Here is a 19,366-nt window from a genome sequence, read left to right on the forward strand (position 1 = left end):
CCCAGGCTTCCCTGTGCCTCTGTAGCCAACCCCCAACTTGGGGCACACACACACAGGCACACACAGGCACAGGCAATAGATGTGTGCACACTTGCTGGAACACACACACGCTCCCAGGCATACACACACATGCGCTTGTGCCAGACAGGCAGAGGTGTGCCTCTCACACCCACACTCACTTCTGGCCATCGCAGAGAAATGAGAGCTTATGGGATGTGGACCTGCATCAGGCCCGACTTGGCTGCTCATTCTATGCCGACACCCTTTATCTGCCTCAGCGGGCTGCCCCACAGCGTGGACCAGTGCCCACACCAGCATCCACCCTAGCCAGGCATGTCCACCCTCGTAGGGCACCACTGGGCTGGGTGCAGAGCCACTGAAGAGCCTCCAAAGGTATTCACCTCTGCCCCAGGGGTGGGCATCAAGGGAAACTTCCCCACCTGTGTCATGGCCTCCTCTGTGTCTAGCCTGCCCAGGGGCTCCCCAATAGCCTGGGTCCCCCGAGGAAGAGGCAGCTCAAGGTGTAATTCTGTGATTGTTAGGGGTTGAATTTTGTGCCCCCAAAAGATATATGTAATCCTAACCCCAGGACCTCAGAATGGGACCATATTAGAAGTAATCAAGATAAAGTGAGGCCATTAAGGTGGGCCCTAAGCAAATATGACTGATGTCCTTATAAAAAAGGGAAAATTTGGACATGCACACAGGAGAACGCCCTATGAAGACGATGACTATGCTGCCAGACACCAAGAAATTATCAGAAGCTGGGAGAAAAGCCTGGAACAGATCTTTCCCAGCACCATTAGAGGGCGCATGGCCCTGCTGTCACCTGGATCTTAGACTTCAGGCCTTCAGAACTGTTGTTGAAGCCACTCATCTGTGGTACTTTGTTATGGCATTCCTAGCAAAACGATATAATTGTGACCTTCACTTGACAGATGAGAAAACCAAGGCTTAGATTTGCACTATAACAGTCCCTCAGTCCCCAGAGCACATGGGAGTCAGAGCCATGAGGCTAGGAAAGAGCATGAAGAGGACAAGATGTGTGCCTGGCCCTGCAGGGCCATAGTGTCTTCCCACTCTGGCCTCATCCTGCTGTTGGCACCCCTCCCACCTTCACGTCACTTAAGCCCCTGCCACTGCTATGGCCACATTTTCTGCACAGCTCCTGCCCCAGGCCCTTTGCACTCATTGTCCCCTCTGCCTAAATAACTCCTCTTCCAAATATCCCAACTGCACTCTCCATCACATTCTGCAGACTGTTGCTAAAGGGATTTTTGGAGGGGCATCCCATCTAAAATTGCCATTTTCTCTGCCTGGCTCCCTGCTCTTTCTCTATATCAGTTAGCACTGTCTGACATACTATGTATTTTGATTGTGTATGTGTTTCCCTATCAGGAGAGCTCCAGGAAGTTAGGACCTTTCCTCTTTTGCCTACCGCTATATCCTGATGCCTTGAATCAAGGATATAGTGCTGATGTTGCTCAAGCCTCCATTTATTTAGTGCCTTTTAGTGAGGCCCCTATACTGTTAGAAGGGTACTAGGACCATAGGAATCTGATGCCTTCTAGAAGCACTTTTGGCATACCATCCAGGAAGTCCTGGGCCTGATGTTGGCATGGCTTAGCCAGTCTTCTCTGCTTGCCACCGGATGCATTTGGTCCCTGAGTTCCCCAACATGGGTCTTCTTCTCCTGGGTGAATGGGGAATTCATCCATCCCTTTCTCAGATGCCCTTTTCACCAGATGAACTTCTCTTACTCTCTGGCTCCACGACAGCCAAGTTGAGATGTGCTGGCATGGAGGCCAGAGGTGTGGAGCTGACAGATGCAGAGGCAAGTCAATGAGGAGGCATGACCAGCTCAGGAATGCAAACTTCAAAAAAATAGAACTATGGACGTATGAAAAAAAGGCCACATGCTAACCTGACTAGTTCAGGGAAGGCCTGCATGGCGGTTTTGCAAATTCCAAGACCAAAAGTAACCACAAAGGACGGTCTGAAATTAAAAATTTAATTAAAAGCAGTTGATAGGAGGTAGTCATTTCCTAGGCCAGTATTTTCCCTAACAAAGATCAACTTCTGATCTTTACTGAGCCTATTGTCTTTCTGCATCTAAGATAACATACCTGTGAAGTGTCTGGGTAACCAAAAATGGCACCAAGGGAGACCACAAATTCCCTCATTGTTATTGTTATCATGTTAATTGTTGACTGTTAAGTATTCTGTACTCACCTATGTAATAGAAGCATGTGTCCATCCTTTCACTTTTTATCCAATCTCAGAGGTTTCCCCACTTTGCTTTCCCCCACCTCCCTAATCTAGCACCAATGGATTTCAAGTAACCCACTTACAGCTCCTCTTTTGATGGTAATTTATAAAAACAAGGTAAAAACCAGCCATTCTCCGGAGCATTATCCCAATACATTGAGGTTTTGCTTCCTGGCAATTGTCAACAGTTTCGCTCAAATAAACTCACAAAAATTCTTTACAGGTTTATTTATTTACTTATTTTTTTATGTTAACAGAACAAAGAATTCCAATATCATTCATCCACTTCCCCCAAATGTTAACACCTTACCTAACTATAATAAAGTGATTACAACCAGGAAAGTAGCATTGTTAAATACTGTTAACTGATCTACAGGCTTTATTTGAATTTTACCAATTGCCCCACTAATATCCCTTACCTAAGCCAGCTTCCAATCTCTGATCCAGATCCCACACCGCAATTTGTTGTGTCTCCTTTAATCAAAGCTGGCTCCTTAGTCTGTCTTTGACTTCCATGATCTTGACACTTTAGAAAAGTACCAGCCAGTTTTTTGGTAGAATGTCTCTCAGTTGGGTTTGTCTGATTTTTCTTCATGATGACATTCAGGGTTAGCCTTTTGGGCAGAAATACCAAGTGATACATGCCCTCAGGAGGCACACAATTTTTCTCTTTTCTGGTGCTTCTTTCCCCCTTCAGTTTTATTTGGGTATAATTAACATACAAGCAACACATTCTTACAGTGTATAACTTGGTAAGTTTGGATGTGTGTACGTTTGCTGATGACTTTGATCACTTTGTTAAGGTGGTGTCTCTCAGGTTTTTTCCACTGCAATTGGGGAAGAAACCGTACCTCTGTAAAACACACCCCACCACCAGTTTCTCATACTTTTGCCCACCTTTAAAATATATATATATATATTATTGATTTTTTTGCAGAGGAAGGGAATAGAGTTAGAAACATCATGAGAGAGAAACATCAATCAGCTGCCTCCGGCACGCCCCCTACTGGAAATCGGTGCGCAACCAAGGTACATGCTCTCCACCAGAATCGAACCCGGGACCTTTCAGTCCGTGGCCCGGCGCTCTATCCACTGAACCAAACCAGTCAAGGCTTGCCCACCTTTTTTTTTTTTTTAAGCATCCATTGATTTTGTCTGAAGCAGTTTAGGTGCTGTCTGCCAGGTGGGATACTTTCTACTTCCATCATTCCTTCACCATTTATTTACGGGCACTCTGGTCTAACTAAGGAATAACGGTCCTTTCATTTCCTATATCCTCCCTTTCTTGAGGCTCCTGACACAGTATTGGCAAATGGAAAACTGCAAGACAATTGAGGATACTTGTCCTTTTATCCCTAATGATAATATTTAATTATTTTAATTGGAAAATTTCTGTGTGGACACTCTCATCCGCACGGCCTAGACTGGAAACGGAAGGAGCCCTGAGACCACCCAAGCACCCTCAACTCCCGGCATTCCAGAGCTCCCGGATTCCCGGCATCCACCGTAACCCTCCCCCAAACCCCCAGTCCCGGCGTTCCCAGCGCTCCTCTGTTCCCGGCATTCCCTGCGCGCCCCGTTCCCGGCGCTCCTCGCGGCGATCGCCCTCCGCGCGGCAAGCCCCTCCCGGGCTGCGACGGTTAGCGCGGCCGCGGCCTCAGTTTCTGGTCCCGCCCACGCGGCCGCGCTATTGGGCTGCACGCCGAGGCCTCGAGAGCCCTGCGCCGCCGATTGGCGGCCTCCTCAGCCCGCTCCGCGGATTCCCCAATGCGGGGCGGCCGCGCCCAGGGATTGGCCGTGCACCGCCAAGGCCCGCCCTCCGCTCGCCCGCGCGGCAGGCGGGTCCGGCCGACCCGGGAGAGCCTGGGTGGCCTTTCTGGTTGGCGGCGGCGGCCGGGCCTTGAGGGTCTCCCTATTGTAGTCGGGCTGCGGGCAGCTCGGGCAGGCCGCGGGCGCCAGAGGTAGGTGCTGGGCGCGAAGGGCGCCCCGCGGGTCGGGCGGGCGCTGCGGCCTGCGCGAGGGTGCGCCCTTACTCGCGCGGGCGGTGGGCCGCGGCCCGGGAGGCACGGAGGGGCGGGGCGGGGCGGGGCGGGTGTGCGTGAGGCGGGCCTGGCCACGCGGAGTCTCGGCCTTTGTGAAGTATTAGGGACGAGGGCCTGGGAGAGCGTGGGACTGGGGTCCCCCACGGCGGGGTGGGGGGGTGGGACGGCGAGGTTCTGCGGCTGGGGGGCGGGCCCCGGGACCAGGCGGCGCCGAGGCCGGTCGCTTTCCGCCCGGGGTAACTGTCCGAGTGTAAAGAAACCCCTCACCCCGTGGGCCCGGAGCCCTAGCATCGCTTTCGGGCGGGAAAGGTATGAACATGGTCGTGCTTGCTTAGGGCCCTGCGGGGAATCTGAGAAGTCGCCCAAGTCTTTCTCTCCACTAATCCTCATGGGTTGAGTATCACACCTAGATACTCTGGACGTGGTTTTATCATAACAATGATCGTGGTAGAAGTACAAGGAAAGGGGGCAACCTGTTGACAGTGATTATCTGTCAGGTACCCTCTCATGGACTTGGGTTGCTCATGGTAGGAGTTTGACCGTTGCTGCATGCTTTGCATGTACCTTGCTACCCGGTGCTCGGTGCTCGATGCTCGGCCGTGCAGTCTAGTGCTGGTGACCGGGAGGCCAACCACTAGGACGGGGCCCGCTGTTTCCTGGCAGCGGAATGGACTTCTCAGTCACCGGGCTATGGGCAGCCCCCTCGCGGGCCTTCGCTCCCCAGAGGGAGTGAACGGTCCCAGTCGGCGGTGCGGGCACAGGAGGAGGCCCATTGGAGGATGACAAAAGGGACGGATGAGGTCATGCTGCTGCTGGGTTGGGCGGGAAGCCGCCGCAGGAGAGGCTTGACCTCACGGCAGCGGCCACAGCCTTGTAACCAGCACAGCTGTGCCTCCCCGCCAGCCCCGTCAGCGCAGGGTGCTGCCCAAGTGTGTTGGTTGTACCCCCGCGCCGGGGACTCAGGGAAGCCCGCTTTAAGCCTGCCGCTGGCTTACTGTCCACTTGGCAGGCAGGTCTGCATGTGTTCAGGCAGCTGAAGCAGCAGTGAGGCCCACGCCAGGGTGAACCATCCGTTTGCGTTCTCTGTGGTCAGGCCCCGTGTGGGACAGTTCCCAAGTGTTGTTTTACAGCTTAACCGTGGCCTTGGGGGTAGCAAACATCCGACTGGTTTGCCCGGGCCTGGCCTGTGTTGTTGCCGCCCTCCCCTCGTGGTGATCTCATCCAGCCGCCTGGCTTTAATGCCATCTCTCCTTGACATCTCCATCTCCGGCCCCAGCCTGCCATCTGAGCTGCAGCCTCAGCTTTCTAGCTGCCTCGTCCACATCTCTCTGTGTTACTTTGATGCTAAGTAGCCACGTGCAAACTGAAACGCCCGACCTTTACCCCCAAACACTCCTCATGCTGCCTTCACCACCTCAGTGCATGACAGCTCTGTTCTTGAGTTTGGAGCCACCTGGATTCTTCTCAGGCCTCCATACCACCCTCGGGACCATTTATCATCACCCCAGGTCTAAGTCTGGTAATAAGCCTCTTAATTCTTCTTTTTGCTCTCACCCTTGCCCCTCTCCTCATGATTCTTTTACATTGGAAGGTAATGTAAAACTGAGGCAGTTCACATTGGAGCCAGCTTGCCTGGGTGGTAAAACAGCTCCGCCACTTTCTAGCTGTGTGACCTTGAGCAAGTTGCTTAACTTTTCTCGGTGCTGTGTGAGCACTGGCGAATAAAAGTTCACGAAGGGCTTAGAAAAGGGTCCAGCTGAGAGTTGGCTACCACTGCTGTCCTTGGATCATGTGACCCCACTGCTTGGACTTTCCTGTCCAGTGGCCCATCTCAAGATAAGAGCCAGAGTCCTGGTCTTGCTTGCTCGCACACACCTGGCCTCCTCTCATTTCCTGTCAGCACACTGCTCTCACCTGCTACACCACACTCCTACCAGGGCCTTTGTTCTTTCTGTGCTTGGAGTGTCCCCTCCTCACACTCCCACTACCCACCTGACTCACTCTCCTTACCTTCAGATGGACAATGGCTGTGAGGTCTTTACTGTCCATTCTTTCTGAAGCTGCCTCCCCTTTCTCAATTCCTTGCTTTATTTTCTCTTGAGCACTTATCAGTTTTTCTTAGTTGTTACTTGACCATCTCCTGCTAAAACATGAGCTCTGTGGGGCAGGGATTTTGTCTGCCTGGTGTCCTCAGCATCTAGGATAGTGTGTGTGTGTGTGTGTGTGTGTGTGTGTGCGCGCGCGCGCGCAGGCTACATTGAAGGGGTTTAGCAAACACTTGTTGAATGAGTAGTGAAAGCTTGCAGAGGGAAAGTAAGGAACTTGTTCAGAGCTGCCCCACTGTGGGGCTTTGCACCTTGAGCTGCTGCCTCCTGGGGCTGGGCAGGTTTCCCTGATCTTCCAAGAAGCACACACTTTCTCTCCACAGCTCTCCAACCTCACCCTATGCACTCTTCAAGGCCTCCTTCAGCTGTTATCATTGTCATCTTTGCTTTGTGCTTCTATCACATGGCTACTTCTTAGCCTTTTAATATGGTCGTAGGCATTCCCTCTCCTATGCTGCCACTTGTCCTCAATCCTCCCATCTCCTTATGTCTTCTTCATTTTAGTTTTTGTTTTTTGGTGTTTTTTTTTAGCCCCAAGAGTCACATTTGGCCCTAGCTCGAGTCTGGACAGACCTGCCAGGTGCTGAGGGGTTTGGTCCTGGTCTGATCTGTGTTCTGTAGCTCTGGGCATGCTGACCTGCTTGTCCTTCTCTTAAAATGATCTTTCTTGGTTGGCAGGAAACTGGTCTTACTCTACTCAGTGTTCCTGGTGCCTCTCTGGTTGCAGCCTCCTTAGTGTTTGCCTGCAGCTCAGTCTATCTGTCCTTATCTATGTGCTGCATTTCCTTCATCCTTAGCACCTTTGACAGACACATCTCTGGGGAGGTGTTGTGTTAAATTACCATTGAAACCAGAACAGTAAGGACATCTTAGAATCTTGGAAATAGAGTGACAGCTTGGTGATCATTGCCCTTCCAACTGTGCCCAGGTCGTGGGGACCTTACTTGTCTCTGGTAGTGCCTTCCTCAGAGTAGACAGCCAGTATTTGTTCAAAGACTTGATTAAACAAGCCTCTGGTTTTTATGTTGTGCCACCTGCAAAATACAACCACCATACTCTGTCCCGTCACCACAAACTTTTTAAACATGTGATGTCTGCTGATTCCTGTCTCTGCAACCAGTCATGCTGCCCTGTGCATATATAGGCATGCATGTGCATATCTGCACCGTGTGCATGGCATATTTACATGTATGTCTGTCTGCACTGTGTGTGAGCCTGCATGTGCTTTGCTCTGATGCTCAGGCCTCCTGCAGACCTCTGGGTTTTGGATTGCCCCTCTGAGCTGCCTTCCAGCCTCATACCAGTCCGTTTGTCATGCTTCCTCTGGAGTGAAGCTTCTCAGAGCTGCGTCCTCAACCCTGTTCTTGGTCTCTATTCCCTCTCTGGGCAGCCTCTCTTCTGTGGCTTTGACGACTACCACCTCTTGAATGTGTTCTGGCCCGTATTCTCAGGACCAGTTAGTTCCAGAGCGGTGACCTCAGCTCCTGTTGGACAGGGCTCCTGCCCGAATGCTGAAACACATGCGTCCCTCCAGGGGAAAGCCTCATTTGCTCTCAGTTCCCTCTTGTCTGTGCGCTCCACCTCTACCCAGTCAGCAGAGTGGTTAGTATGGTATCTTCACTGTTCCTGAAGGCTCCTGTTCTTTCACGCCTTGGCCCTCTGGCCTCGAGGACTCCTACCCCTTGGGCATAGGGACTGTGCCTGGAGCAGTGGTTAGCTTCTTTTCTCAAATAAGGATTAAACTGTGGCATGAGAGTCAACTCACCCTGTGTGGCTCCTCATTGCCCCCAGGATGGAGCCAGGCTCCAGATGGTACCTAGAACTCCCTGTGCCTTGGCTCCAGCTGTCTCCTGCAGCTGCCCCACCAACCCTGGCCTGGCTCCCTTCCCACAGCCACCACCCCTTCCTCTACTGGGAACAGAACCACGCCACCTCTGGCGACTTCAGCACGCTGCATCACTGTCCCGGTCCACGTGCCACCTTGTGGGCCCAGGAGAGCCCTGGGGTTCCAGGGTAGCAGAGCGCCCGGCTGTACCTCTGAGGCCCTAGTGCTGCAGAGTTGAGCTGAGGGTCTCGTGCTCACCCTCTGACTGACCCAGCCCTAGCAGGTGAGTAGATTGATGTTGCTCTGATGGCCGGAGGGAGACCACACATCTTATGTGTGCTCTGGAAAGGGCAGCCTTACACCACGTGCTTGCTTACCAAATAAACTGAGTTAGTGGAATGCTGCGGTGAAGTTTAGTGTAGATTTTTTATTAATCCTTTTGAGCCTTAAGACTAAATACTGTTTTTATGCTTCTGAAGTAGGAACTACAGTGGACAATTAATAAAATATTTAACTTGGGCTTACTATCATTTAGGTTATAAAGAAATAAAGTAAAGGTAGTTTGTTTTAAAGCTTAAAAGGTTCTCTTAGGCAGTATTTTTGTGTGTGTTGTGTGTTTTTTTTTTGCTACACTGTTAAAAGCACTTGACTCTTGGTACCAGGGAAGTAGAAGGTTTCTGTCATTTGTGACGATGTTTTTAAATCTCTTTGCAGGTAGAAGAAGAAAGGTGCCACTTTGGCATGAAGACAGACTCGCTTAGTCGTCAGTCATTTAAGCTGAGTGCATTGTGATTTCCAATAATTGAGGCAGTGGTTCTAAAAGCTGTCTACATTAATGAAAAGAGCAATGTGGCCAGCTTGACTAAGCCGCCAGTGTGTGCAGCGCGGGCAGGACGGCACCGGGTCTCGACGGACTTGTGCATGTTAGCAGTATAGATTTATGTGAGGTTTTTAAAAACTGGTCTTTTAAAATAGTTTTAACCACTTTTACTATGGAGACATATGAGAGTCCCTCTCCTCTCCCGCGTGAGCCCGCAGGAGAAGTGGTGATGGAGAAACGTGCTTGCCCCCTCCAAGCGCTGCCCCGTGAACAGTCTCCACCACCTCCCCTGCAAACGTCCAGTGATGCAGAGGTAATGGACGTTGGCTCTGGTGGTGATGGACAGGCCGAACCCCCTGCTGAGGACCCACTCAACTTCTACGGAGCTTCTCTTCTCTCCAAAGGATCCTTCTCTAAAGCCCGTCTCCTCATAGACCCGAACTGTAGTGGCTACAGCCCGCGCACCGCCCGGCACGCACCTGCGGTCCGGAAGTTCTCCCCTGACCTTAAGTTGCTTAAGGATGTAAAGATTAGTGTGAGCTTTACCGAGAGCTGCAGGAGTAAGGACAGGAAGGTGCTGTACACAGGAGTGGAGCGCGACGCTCGTGCGGAGTGCAGTCTGGCCCTTAGCCCTGTCAGTGGAGACATGCATGCTTGCCCCTTTGGCGGGAGTGTTGGTAATGGGGTAGGCATAGGGGGTGAGAGTGCTGATAAGAAGGATGAGGAGAATGATCTGGATCAGGAAAAGAGAGTGGAGTATGCAGTGCTCGATGAGTTAGAAGATTTTACTGACAATTTGGAGCTAGATGAAGAAGGAGCAGGCGGGTTCACGGCTAAAGCAATCGTGCAAAGAGACAGAGTGGATGAAGAGGCCTTGAATTTCTCCTACGAGGTATGTCGGTGACCTCTCCTTTGGAGTGCTCTTAACAAAACCCAAAGAGAGGTGTTTGGGAACAGCAGCATCTTTTGTAAGCTGATGTTGCAGAGAAAAGAAGTCCATACGAGGTGGAAAAGGGTTAGCTATAAAGAGTCCACATTTTTAAACTGATGAAAAGTTTGGCTGACAGGTCAGCCTTTTACCAACCTGAGTTGGAAAATGTTGCGGAGACATGCTCCCTGATGGTGTGTGTTCCTGGACCAAGCCTTTGGCTTCCGTTTTTTGTTTCGTCCCGTTTGTTTTTCAGATGATCATGCACCATAAAGGCACATCTAGGTCCCATTCAGAGTGCCTCATTTCTGTGTCCGTTCTCGCTAGTGTTGTTAAACTTGCCTGTGGTGCAGGAATGTAGGTGCCAGGGCTGTAGTGTCTGAATAGTATGTTTTGCAGGATGATTTTGACAACGACGTTGATGCTCTGTTGGAAGAGGGCCTTTGTGCTCCCAAAAAGAGGAGAGTGGATGAGAAATATGGAGGAGACAGCGACCATCCATCTGATGGAGAGACAAGTGTGCAGCCAATGATGACCAAGATTAAAACAGTGCTCAAAAGTAAGTTGGGTCAAAAGTAGTGAGTGTTTGCAGGGCAGCGGAAGTGCAGGTTTGAGAGGTTTTTGGATACCAGATGACAGTCTCGGCATGCTTTTGAGGGCAAAATAATCATGTCTGATGAAGGGGAAATAAGACACAAGGACGCACCCAGAAGCACTACCACCCAGGTGCAAATCGTGGTATATGCTGTGGAAACTACAGAGAAGCTAGTGTCTTGCAGGGGAACTGGGAAGGGACTTCTGATGGGGTGGGGAGTGGACCCCTGAGGAGGGGACATTGGTGTGTTCTGGGTGATGACAAGACAGGCAACCAGTGTGTGTGGAGGTCGAGGCCAGAGGTGGGTGCTCAGCATGGTGGTAGGTGAAGGTCAAGGTCCAAGTTCTCTAGACTCTGTTGTTCTCGGGAGAAGTCACTAGAAGCAAGCAGGTGTTCAAAACAAAACATGGTAGAATAAATTTTATTGTGGCATAATTGCTCTCAATAAAAATGCTAAATCTAATGATTTGTGGGTTTTTTTTGTGTTTATATTTAATTCTCACCTGAGGATATTTTTTATTTTTTCCATCGTTTTTCAGAGAGAATAGAAAGGAGGGAGGGAGGGGGGAAGAGTGAGCGAGAAACATCAATATGAGAGAGACACATCGACTGGTTGCCTCCTACACTCGCCTGGACATGGGGTGGGGAGCAAACCTGAAACCCAGGTATGAACCCTTTACCCTGAATCAAACCCGGGACCCTTTGGTGTGCAGGATGGTGCTCTAACCACTGAACTACGCCGTCCAATGGCTGGTTTTTAAAACAGATTTAGAAATATGTTATATTTTTAAAGATTAAAAGGATGCTGACAACTTGGAAAAAATGTATCTTTGTAGCTAGAGGTAGAAAAAAAGCAGGCAGATATTGTTACACAATTTTTATCTAAAAGCATAGCTCCTATGGCTGCAGCATGGCAGGTGTATTTGATAGGCAGGGTGGGAGCTCCTGGTGTACAAGTGGAGGTGTTCTGAAGGTACAGGCAGTAGGATTTACACTTGGATTTGAGGACAGAGTGGAGAGCAGTAGGGAGACGTCCAGAGTTTTGTTCGCGCAACTGCTTTGCCAATGCAGTGCCAGTCTGAGAGGAGTCTGTCTGTCCTGGCGGCACCTGTGAGTGTCTAGGTGGAGCTGTAGAGCTGGGCATTTGGACAGTGGAGATGGGCTGAAGAGATGCATGGGGCCTCAGGTAGGCAGACAGGTGACACCTTAGTCTGAGGTGCTTGGTACAGAAGGTGATGAGGTGTGATGGGAGGAAATTGAGGGGTAGGTTGTATGCAGTCTCCTCTGGCTGTGTAGTGGATGCGTCAGTGGTGGGCAGGTGTGTGTCTGCCTATGTTGATGTGGTTGGAATAGGACAAATGTTGGGTTCACTGATTGCAGACGGAGATGAACTTGGGTCTCAGCTTCTGCGAACGGGTTGAGGGGCAGTCTTCACCTTGGTGCCTCTGGCAGGTTTGCTTTGTGCTCTTTCTGGGGTTTCAGCACCTCATTCTGAGCAGGTAAAGTCGTGTCCGTTTTGAGCAGTGCACAGGCTAGCAGTATGCCTGGCCATTCTACCTACCTGCTTGGGCACTGGCTTTCCCTCTGCATTCTTCTCCACCTGGCAGCCTGACTGGCAGTGGTGCCTCCCTCCCAGGAGTTGCAGCTTGCTCCTCCTGCTTACAGCATGTGAGCTCTTCGGACAGCCGGGGCAACTTTATGGCCACTCATTGGTATAAATGAGTGGCCTGGATGCACCTGTGTCCCATATTGTGCTTGGTTTGTATTTCATTTGATGTAAGGCAGCTCTTTGGCCTGGCTCACAGGGGAGAGTGCCTGATAGGGTTTGTGCACTTGTGACCTGAAATACTCCCTTCCAGGGGCTGTCCTGACACCAGCTGTCCAGGAGGTGCTGGGAGGTGCCAAGCAACAGACAGGGCTGGGATAGGCTCTGTCTGGAGGTGGGGCACTTCCTTACTTGCTTAGTTCTTAGAGGTTCTTTTCAATATTTGGTCCATTTTACCGTTTTTAACTGCCTTATGTCATAATTTAAAAAAAATCCCAACAGTTTTTGTGTTTTTCAAGTGATTGTAGGATGTTCTTCTATGCAGGTCGTGGCCGCCCACCTACAGAACCATTGCCTGATGGGTGGATCATGACATTCCATAACTCCGGAGTCCCTGTGTACCTACACCGAGAGTCTCGGGTGGTCACCTGGTCGAGGCCGTACTTCTTGGGAACGGGAAGCATACGGGTATGGGATGCATCAGTCCTGAATTTAGCCTTGCAAATTCGCATACAAGAATGTGCACACATTGCATCATAGCCAAGCTGAGGCAGCTGAAAGACATTGGATTTCAGACTGGGGTCATCCTTATAATCTATTACAATTTTACTATCCACAGAAACATGACCCTCCTCTGAGTAGCATCCCCTGTCTGCATTACAAGAAAATGAAGGACAACGAAGAAAGGGAGCAAAACAGTGAGCTTTCCCCTAGTGGGGAGGTGTCCCCTGTCAAGCCCCTCAGTCGATCTGCAGAGCTGGAGTTTCCCCTGGAAGAGCCTGATTCCATGGGGGCCGACACGGGGCCCCCAGATGAGAAGGATCCACTGGGGGCTGAGGCTGCCCCTGGGGCCCTGGGGCAGGTGAAGGCCAAAGTTGAGGTGTGCAAAGACGAATCAGTTGGTAAGTTTCCAGAGTCAACTCTTTCCATTTTGCTGCCTTGTACTATCTGCAGGGATGCCCCTACATCCTGTGGGGTCTCCTTCCTTCTGCCGAAGACCATCTGTTCCTAGTTATGTCTGTGAAGAAGGGACTGCTGGGGACCTCTGTCTACCCACAACATGGCTGGGAAGGCCCATCTCCCTGTTCTTAGGAGAACTGCCTAGGTCCCACGCTCCAGGCCCCTGCTCCTGGGCTCTGTGGGGCCCATGTGGCCAATGCTGTCATGGAGATGGCTGTTAGTGCAGGCCCACCTTTTTCTCTAGTCATTTTTATGTTCTTTCCTGAAGTTTTGCTTTTTTTAGTAGGATGTATTCGATGTGGCGTTTTGATTTATCTTGATGCACTCAGAACAGGCTACTTCAATCCACAGACTCATTGTTGGGAAACTATCACTATTCTGTGGGCATTTCACACTTAAATCCTGCAGTTGTGGGTGTGTGTTGGTGTTTTTCACTCCCTCTCCTGTCTTTAAGCTTGGTTTCACCCATTCAAATTTTAACATTTTGATAAAAAATTTTTTTTAAAAATATATTTTTTATTGATTTTTTACAGAGAGGAAGGGAGAGAGATAGAGAGTTAGAAACATCGATGAGAGAGAAACATCGATCAGCTGCCTCCTGCACATCTCCTACTGGGGATATGCCCGCAATCCAGGTACATGCCCCTGACCGGAATCGAACCTGGGACCCTTCAGTCCGCAGGCCGACGCTCTAAGATAAAAAATTTTTATTATTATTTTTTAAAAGATATATTTTTACTAGAGGCCTGGTGCACAAAATTCATGTACTGGGGGGCGGGGGAGTCCCTCAGCCTGGACTGCACCCTCTTGCAGTTCAGGAGCCCTCAGGGATCTCCGACTGATGGCTTAGGCTCGCAGGAGAGGCTCCTGCCACCGTTGCTGCACTCGCCAGCCATGAGCCTGGCTTCTGGCTGAGCAGCGCTCCCCCTGTGGGAGCACACTGACCACCAGGGGACAGCTCCTGCTTTGAGCATCTGCCCCCTGGTGGTCAGTGTACATCACAGTGACCGGTCGTTCTGCTGTTTGGTTGATTTGCATATTAGTCTTTTATTATATAGGATTAACTTCAGGGAGGAATGGGGAGAGAGAGTGAGAGATAGAAACATCAATGATGAGAGAGAATCATTGCTCCATTGCCTCTTGCAGGTCCCACAAGGGATGGAGCCCAAAACCTGGGCATGTGCCCTGACCAGGAATTGAACCATGACCTCCTGGTTCATGGGTCAATGCTTAACCACTGAGCAACATCGGTTAGACTTTTATTATTACTTTTAATCCTCCCCTGAGGACATGCTTAGAGAGAGAATGGGGGGACGGGGAGAGGGAGGGAGAGAAACATCAATCATGAGAAAAAATCATTGATCGGCTGCCTCCTGCACTCCCCCTACTGGGGATTGTGCCTGCAACCAGGCATGTACCCTTGACTGGAATCGAACCTGGGACCCTTTAGTCCACAGGCTGACGCTCTACCCACTGTGCAAAACCCGCCAGGGCTTTTGATGTTTTTTTGAATTGATTTCAGAGAGAGGAAAGGAGAGGGAGAAAAGAATAGAAACATCAATGATGAGGGAGAATCATTGATTGGCTGCCTCTTGCATGCCCCCTACTGGGGATTGAGCCTGTAACCTAGGCATGTGCCCTGACTGGGAATTGAACTGTGACCTCCTGGTTGATGGGTCGATGCTCAACCACTGAGCCACACTGGTTAGGTTGAATCTTTTTTCAAAGAGGACTTTGCCTTTGCAGGATTTCTGATTGTGTGTATTGCTGCCTGGCTTGTCTCCTAACTATTCCATGTAAGGAGCCTAAGGGCTAGGGAGATGGCTTCTGGGGGATGGGGGCGAAGCAGCATGCTGGTTAGAGCCTTGGACATCTGGGGAAAGGCAGAGTCTCACTGGTCCCCGAGTTCCCCCGATGGATGGATCTCAGTCTTCTCTCAACCTGTCTGTCTGGTGTTGCCTTCCTCCCTCTTGCAAGCCGGCTTCCTCTGTCTTCTGTGGGTGTGTCAAGGCTTTTCTCTGGGACCTAGCTGGAAGGGAGCTCTCCCTTTGAGACAGTGCTCTACTTTTTTGTACTATCTTTTATGCACGTGTAAATGATTGTATTTCTGTTTTTTGAAAACACCTGCCTCCCACTTATAACCTCATTCTCCTGTGAGAGGCGACCACTGGTACTTACTTCCAGACTCACTTCTCTGCATTCTGTGCAAAGAAGTATGTAGTTTCAGTTTATAATTAAGTAGGTGCAAGTATATTTTTTGTAGCCTTTTGTTTTAAAAAGCTACATCTCAGTGTACATCTCAATCTTCCTACACAGAATCCCTCTCTCCACCTTCTGCTGGTATTGCTCTTAGGGCTGGGCATGAGCTACGGCACACTTGAGTGCTAGGAGGCAGGCAGGAAACTATTGAGGCTGATGGGAACCTCTAGGAAGTCCTGGGGAGAAGGGGATAATAGCAGGTGTAACAGTAAAAGTGGGAGGCCCCAGGAAACTTCACTGAATGGTGCGGGGGTGGAGTACTCAGCTGAGGCAAGGCCCTGCATGATCTGTGGGGCTGAGCCAGGGGCCATGTGGGGAGAGGCATGATGAGTATCCAGGTCTAAGCTGCCAGAGGGTGTTACTGAATTTGGAGGCTGCCAGGGTGGCTGGAGGGGAGAGCAAGCAAGATGGGCAGTGGGTGCATGGCTCCCCTGCCTGCTACTGGCAGTTAGGCACCTGTTTTGATGGACTCTGAAGGCCATCTGATTTTTTTTAAAGCTTTCTTTTTTTAAAAAAAATATATTTTATTGATTTTTTACAGAGAGGAAGGGAGAGAGATAGAGAGTCAGAAACATCGATGAGAGAGAAACATCGATCAGCTGCCTCCTGCACATCTCCCACCGGGGACATGCCCGCAACCCAGGCACATGCCCTTGACCAGAATCGAACCCGGGACCTTTCAGTCCACAGGCCGACGGTCTATCCACTGAGCCAAACCGGCCTCGGCTCTTTTTTTTTTTTTAATCCTTGTTCTTACTCCAAATTAACTAAAAGAATATCCCAGAAGTTTGTTCATAAGGACCTTTCAGAATAATTTGAGCTGGCTGAGTGAAGGGACCTCATTCTTTGCTTTCCATGCCCTTCAAAAGGGACATGGAAAGAGCAGTGGGTATTGTGTGGTGGGACCGGTCTAGGGGCAGCCCATCACTGTCCAGTTCACTGGACAGAGGAAACGACTTAATTGAAAATTAGTAATATGTCTCGCCGGTAAATCTTACATAGATCTTGAGGAATTTCGGAGCTACTTGGAGAAGCGTTTTGACTTTGAGCAAGTTACTGTAAAGAAATTCAGAACTTGGGCCGAGCGGCGGCAGTTTAACCGAGAAATGAAACGTAAACAGGCGGAGTCTGAGAGGCCCATCCTGCCGGCCAATCAGAAGCTCATTACTCTGTCTGTGCAAGATGCACCCACAAAGAAAGGTGAGTGGGGTTGTAAATTGTAACATTGGCAGACTGGTTATATTGTTATTTTTCATTTGATGTTCTTAAAATGTATACTTTGTGTGTGAGTTGCATTTTAATTGAAAGCTTATGTTTACCCTACGAATGCAGAATTCCGACACATTCATGGCAGTGAGCCTCTAATTCAATGACTTGGTAACTTGGATGGTGCCAGGTCCCGAGTGCTAGCTTGTAGTGGGGTCCTCACACTGTTGTTGAGATGGTCCTTCTTGTCACAGAATTTGTCATTAACCCCAACGGGAAATCGGAGGTCTGCATCCTGCACGAGTACATGCAGCGTGTCCTCAAGGTCCGCCCGGTTTATAATTTCTTTGAATGTGGTAAGTTTGACCTTCCTCATCTCAGTACTAAAGTCACACACCTCACTTTGATCATGGCTGGGGAGATGGGAACTGGCTGTTAGTTGGGATAGAAATGAAAGGGAAGGACAAGGAGAAGGATATTGCAGATAGGCAGTTCATTTTTATGGGAATGTGTCTAGAGACTAAGGGTTACTGCCTCTGCTTCCCCTTTTATTGTTCACACTCCACCCTCCCTCATCTTCCTTTGTTCCTTGCTCTGAGGAAGGCCTCCCATTGTCTCCAGGCTCCCCCAGGTGGATGAAGGAGCTTCAGGCCTGCCCTTCCCATCAACTGTCTCCTGTCCCTCCTTGTCACATCCTTGAAAACCAATTTTTCTTCCTGTTGGAAGCCAGAACCTAGGAATTACTCATTGCTTTTCATGTTTCTTTGGCTCACTACATCTGTGCATCCCTGCCCCTCACTGTACTCTGTCGTCTTTCACAGACATTGGTCCCTGTTCCTGGTGGTTCTGCCTCTAACCTTCAGCTCACTATCCCATGGTCCCCCTTTCTTGAAATTTTCCGGGTGTGTTCTCTGCCTGCTGACCATCTCAGCCCCATCTCAATGCCTCAGGGAGCCTCAGGTCTCTGTCTTCCAGCAGCAGTCTTGTCCCCACCTTGTCTGCTGGTGTGAGCTGATTGTGTGTGTGTGTGTGTGTGTGTGTGTGTGTGTGCGCACTTGAGTGTGCACACTGGCTTCTAATGTCTTGGCAAGTGTGTTTTAAAACAGTAATTTTAATTTTAAGAGAACCCAAGTGAGCCTTTTGGCGCCTCGGTGACCATTGATGGTGTGACCTATGGATCTGGAACTGCAAGCAGCAAAAAACTTGCGAAGAATAAAGCTGGTAATGTGCCTGCTTAGATGTCAGAGCCCCATACTACCCACTGTGTTTGTCCCTCCTCTTGGTTGGGGAGGGCTGAGCAGCAGGAGTGGGAGTAGTGTGGTTGGGGAGAATCCATTTTATTTCTATAATTGTCTATTTGATTTTTAAAAATTTTTTGTTCATTGGGAAAGATTCAGATATAGAAAGTAAAGCCTGAGAAATAAAAGTAGGAAGTCCCTTCTTAACTCATTGGCAGCCAGGCTGAAATCTCCCACCCTTTTCCTCCCTACTCACAGAGCTGACTGGGCTGCACTAGGCACATGTTGTAGAGTGGGTTTGTATTTAAACGGAGCAAAATGTGGGCATGCTAGGAGATGAAAAACAGGTGAGTCAGCATGCTATTGGCATTTTCTTTGAGTGGTTTTGACATTTGTGAGGACGATTTCCTGAGTCCTTCAAACTGCACATTTGGGACTGCCACTCATTGAACACAGCAGATCCGGGGGAAAGCTTATGTTTTCTGGTTAAAACCCATTGCTCTTTTTGACCGTGTATTTGCTGTTCACTTTTATGCTCAGCACTAGTAGTTGGCATTTTTTTCCCGAAGCCATTTGCCCCAGCTCAGGGCTATTTGGCCTCTTCTTAGGAGTGGACCACATTGCAGGGTAGGTGTTGGGTGCACCCCCGACTCTGGTACCCATAGGCTGATTCGTGAGGTTTCTACTATTCCCATCGTCTTCCAGAGCAGCTCTGACCTTCACAGTGTGAAATATGTCAGTGTTGTTCAAATCTCACTAGGTCTCGGCTCAGTTTAAGTGTTTTTGCTCATGGGACTTAGCGTTTCTCTCGGTGTTGCTTTCTTTCGATGGTGTATGCTGAATACAATTGGAATAATACATTACTGTCTGTCCTTCCTCTGTGAGGTTGTGCTGGGCTCATCCAGTGCGCCCCGTTCTCTAGGAAGGCCTATTGTCCATTTTTGAGAAATTCTGTCAGAAGACTTTTTTTAAATCCTCACCCAAGGATTTTTTCCATTGATTTTTAGAGAGAATGGAAGAAAGACGGGAAGACAGAGAGAAATATCCATGTGAGAGAAACACATGGATTGGTTGCCTCCTGCACGAGCATTTTTTTCCCCAGAAGCCATTTGCCCCAGCTCATGGCTATTTGGCCTCTTCTTAGCAGTGGACCACAGGGCCACCTGACCAGGGCCTGGGCTGGGGAGAAAGCCTGCAACTAGGTACGTGCCCTTGACCCGAATCTAACCTGGACCCTTGGGTCCACAGGCCCACGCTCTATCCAATGATCCAAGCTGGCTAGGATGACTTTTTCTTTTAAAAAAAAATGTTTTTGGTTTTTAGAGAGAGAGGAAGGGAGAGGCATATACAGATAG

General features: G+C 49.8%; 1 protein-coding gene across 4 annotated transcripts in view; it reads left to right on the forward strand.

Annotated features, from left to right (window-relative positions):
- Positions 1-4,075: 4,075 nt before the first annotated feature.
- Positions 4,076-19,366, forward strand: part of DGCR8 (DGCR8 microprocessor complex subunit) — a 29,264-nt gene continuing 13,973 nt past the window's right edge. Inside the window, exons 1-9 of one of the 4 annotated variants that reach the window (XM_059675924.1) lie at positions 4,076-4,229; positions 8,309-8,523; positions 8,955-9,952; positions 10,388-10,547; positions 12,674-12,816; positions 12,968-13,250; positions 16,570-16,767; positions 17,028-17,129; positions 17,896-17,994. In XM_059675924.1, the coding sequence (XP_059531907.1) occupies positions 9,233-9,952; positions 10,388-10,547; positions 12,674-12,816; positions 12,968-13,250; positions 16,570-16,767; positions 17,028-17,129; positions 17,896-17,994 (1,705 nt within the window). In that variant the 5' untranslated portion in view covers positions 4,076-4,229; positions 8,309-8,523; positions 8,955-9,232. Of the gene's footprint in view, positions 4,230-4,502; positions 8,524-8,954; positions 9,953-10,387; positions 10,548-12,673; positions 12,817-12,967; positions 13,251-16,569; positions 16,768-17,027; positions 17,130-17,895; positions 17,995-19,366 lie in introns of those variants that run through there. The other 3 variants (XM_059675923.1, XM_059675922.1, XM_059675925.1) reach the window with 3 other exon arrangements.

This window comes from Myotis daubentonii, chromosome 19 (assembly GCF_963259705.1).
Source record: "Myotis daubentonii chromosome 19, mMyoDau2.1, whole genome shotgun sequence".
Classification (NCBI taxonomy): domain Eukaryota; kingdom Metazoa; phylum Chordata; class Mammalia; order Chiroptera; family Vespertilionidae; genus Myotis; species Myotis daubentonii.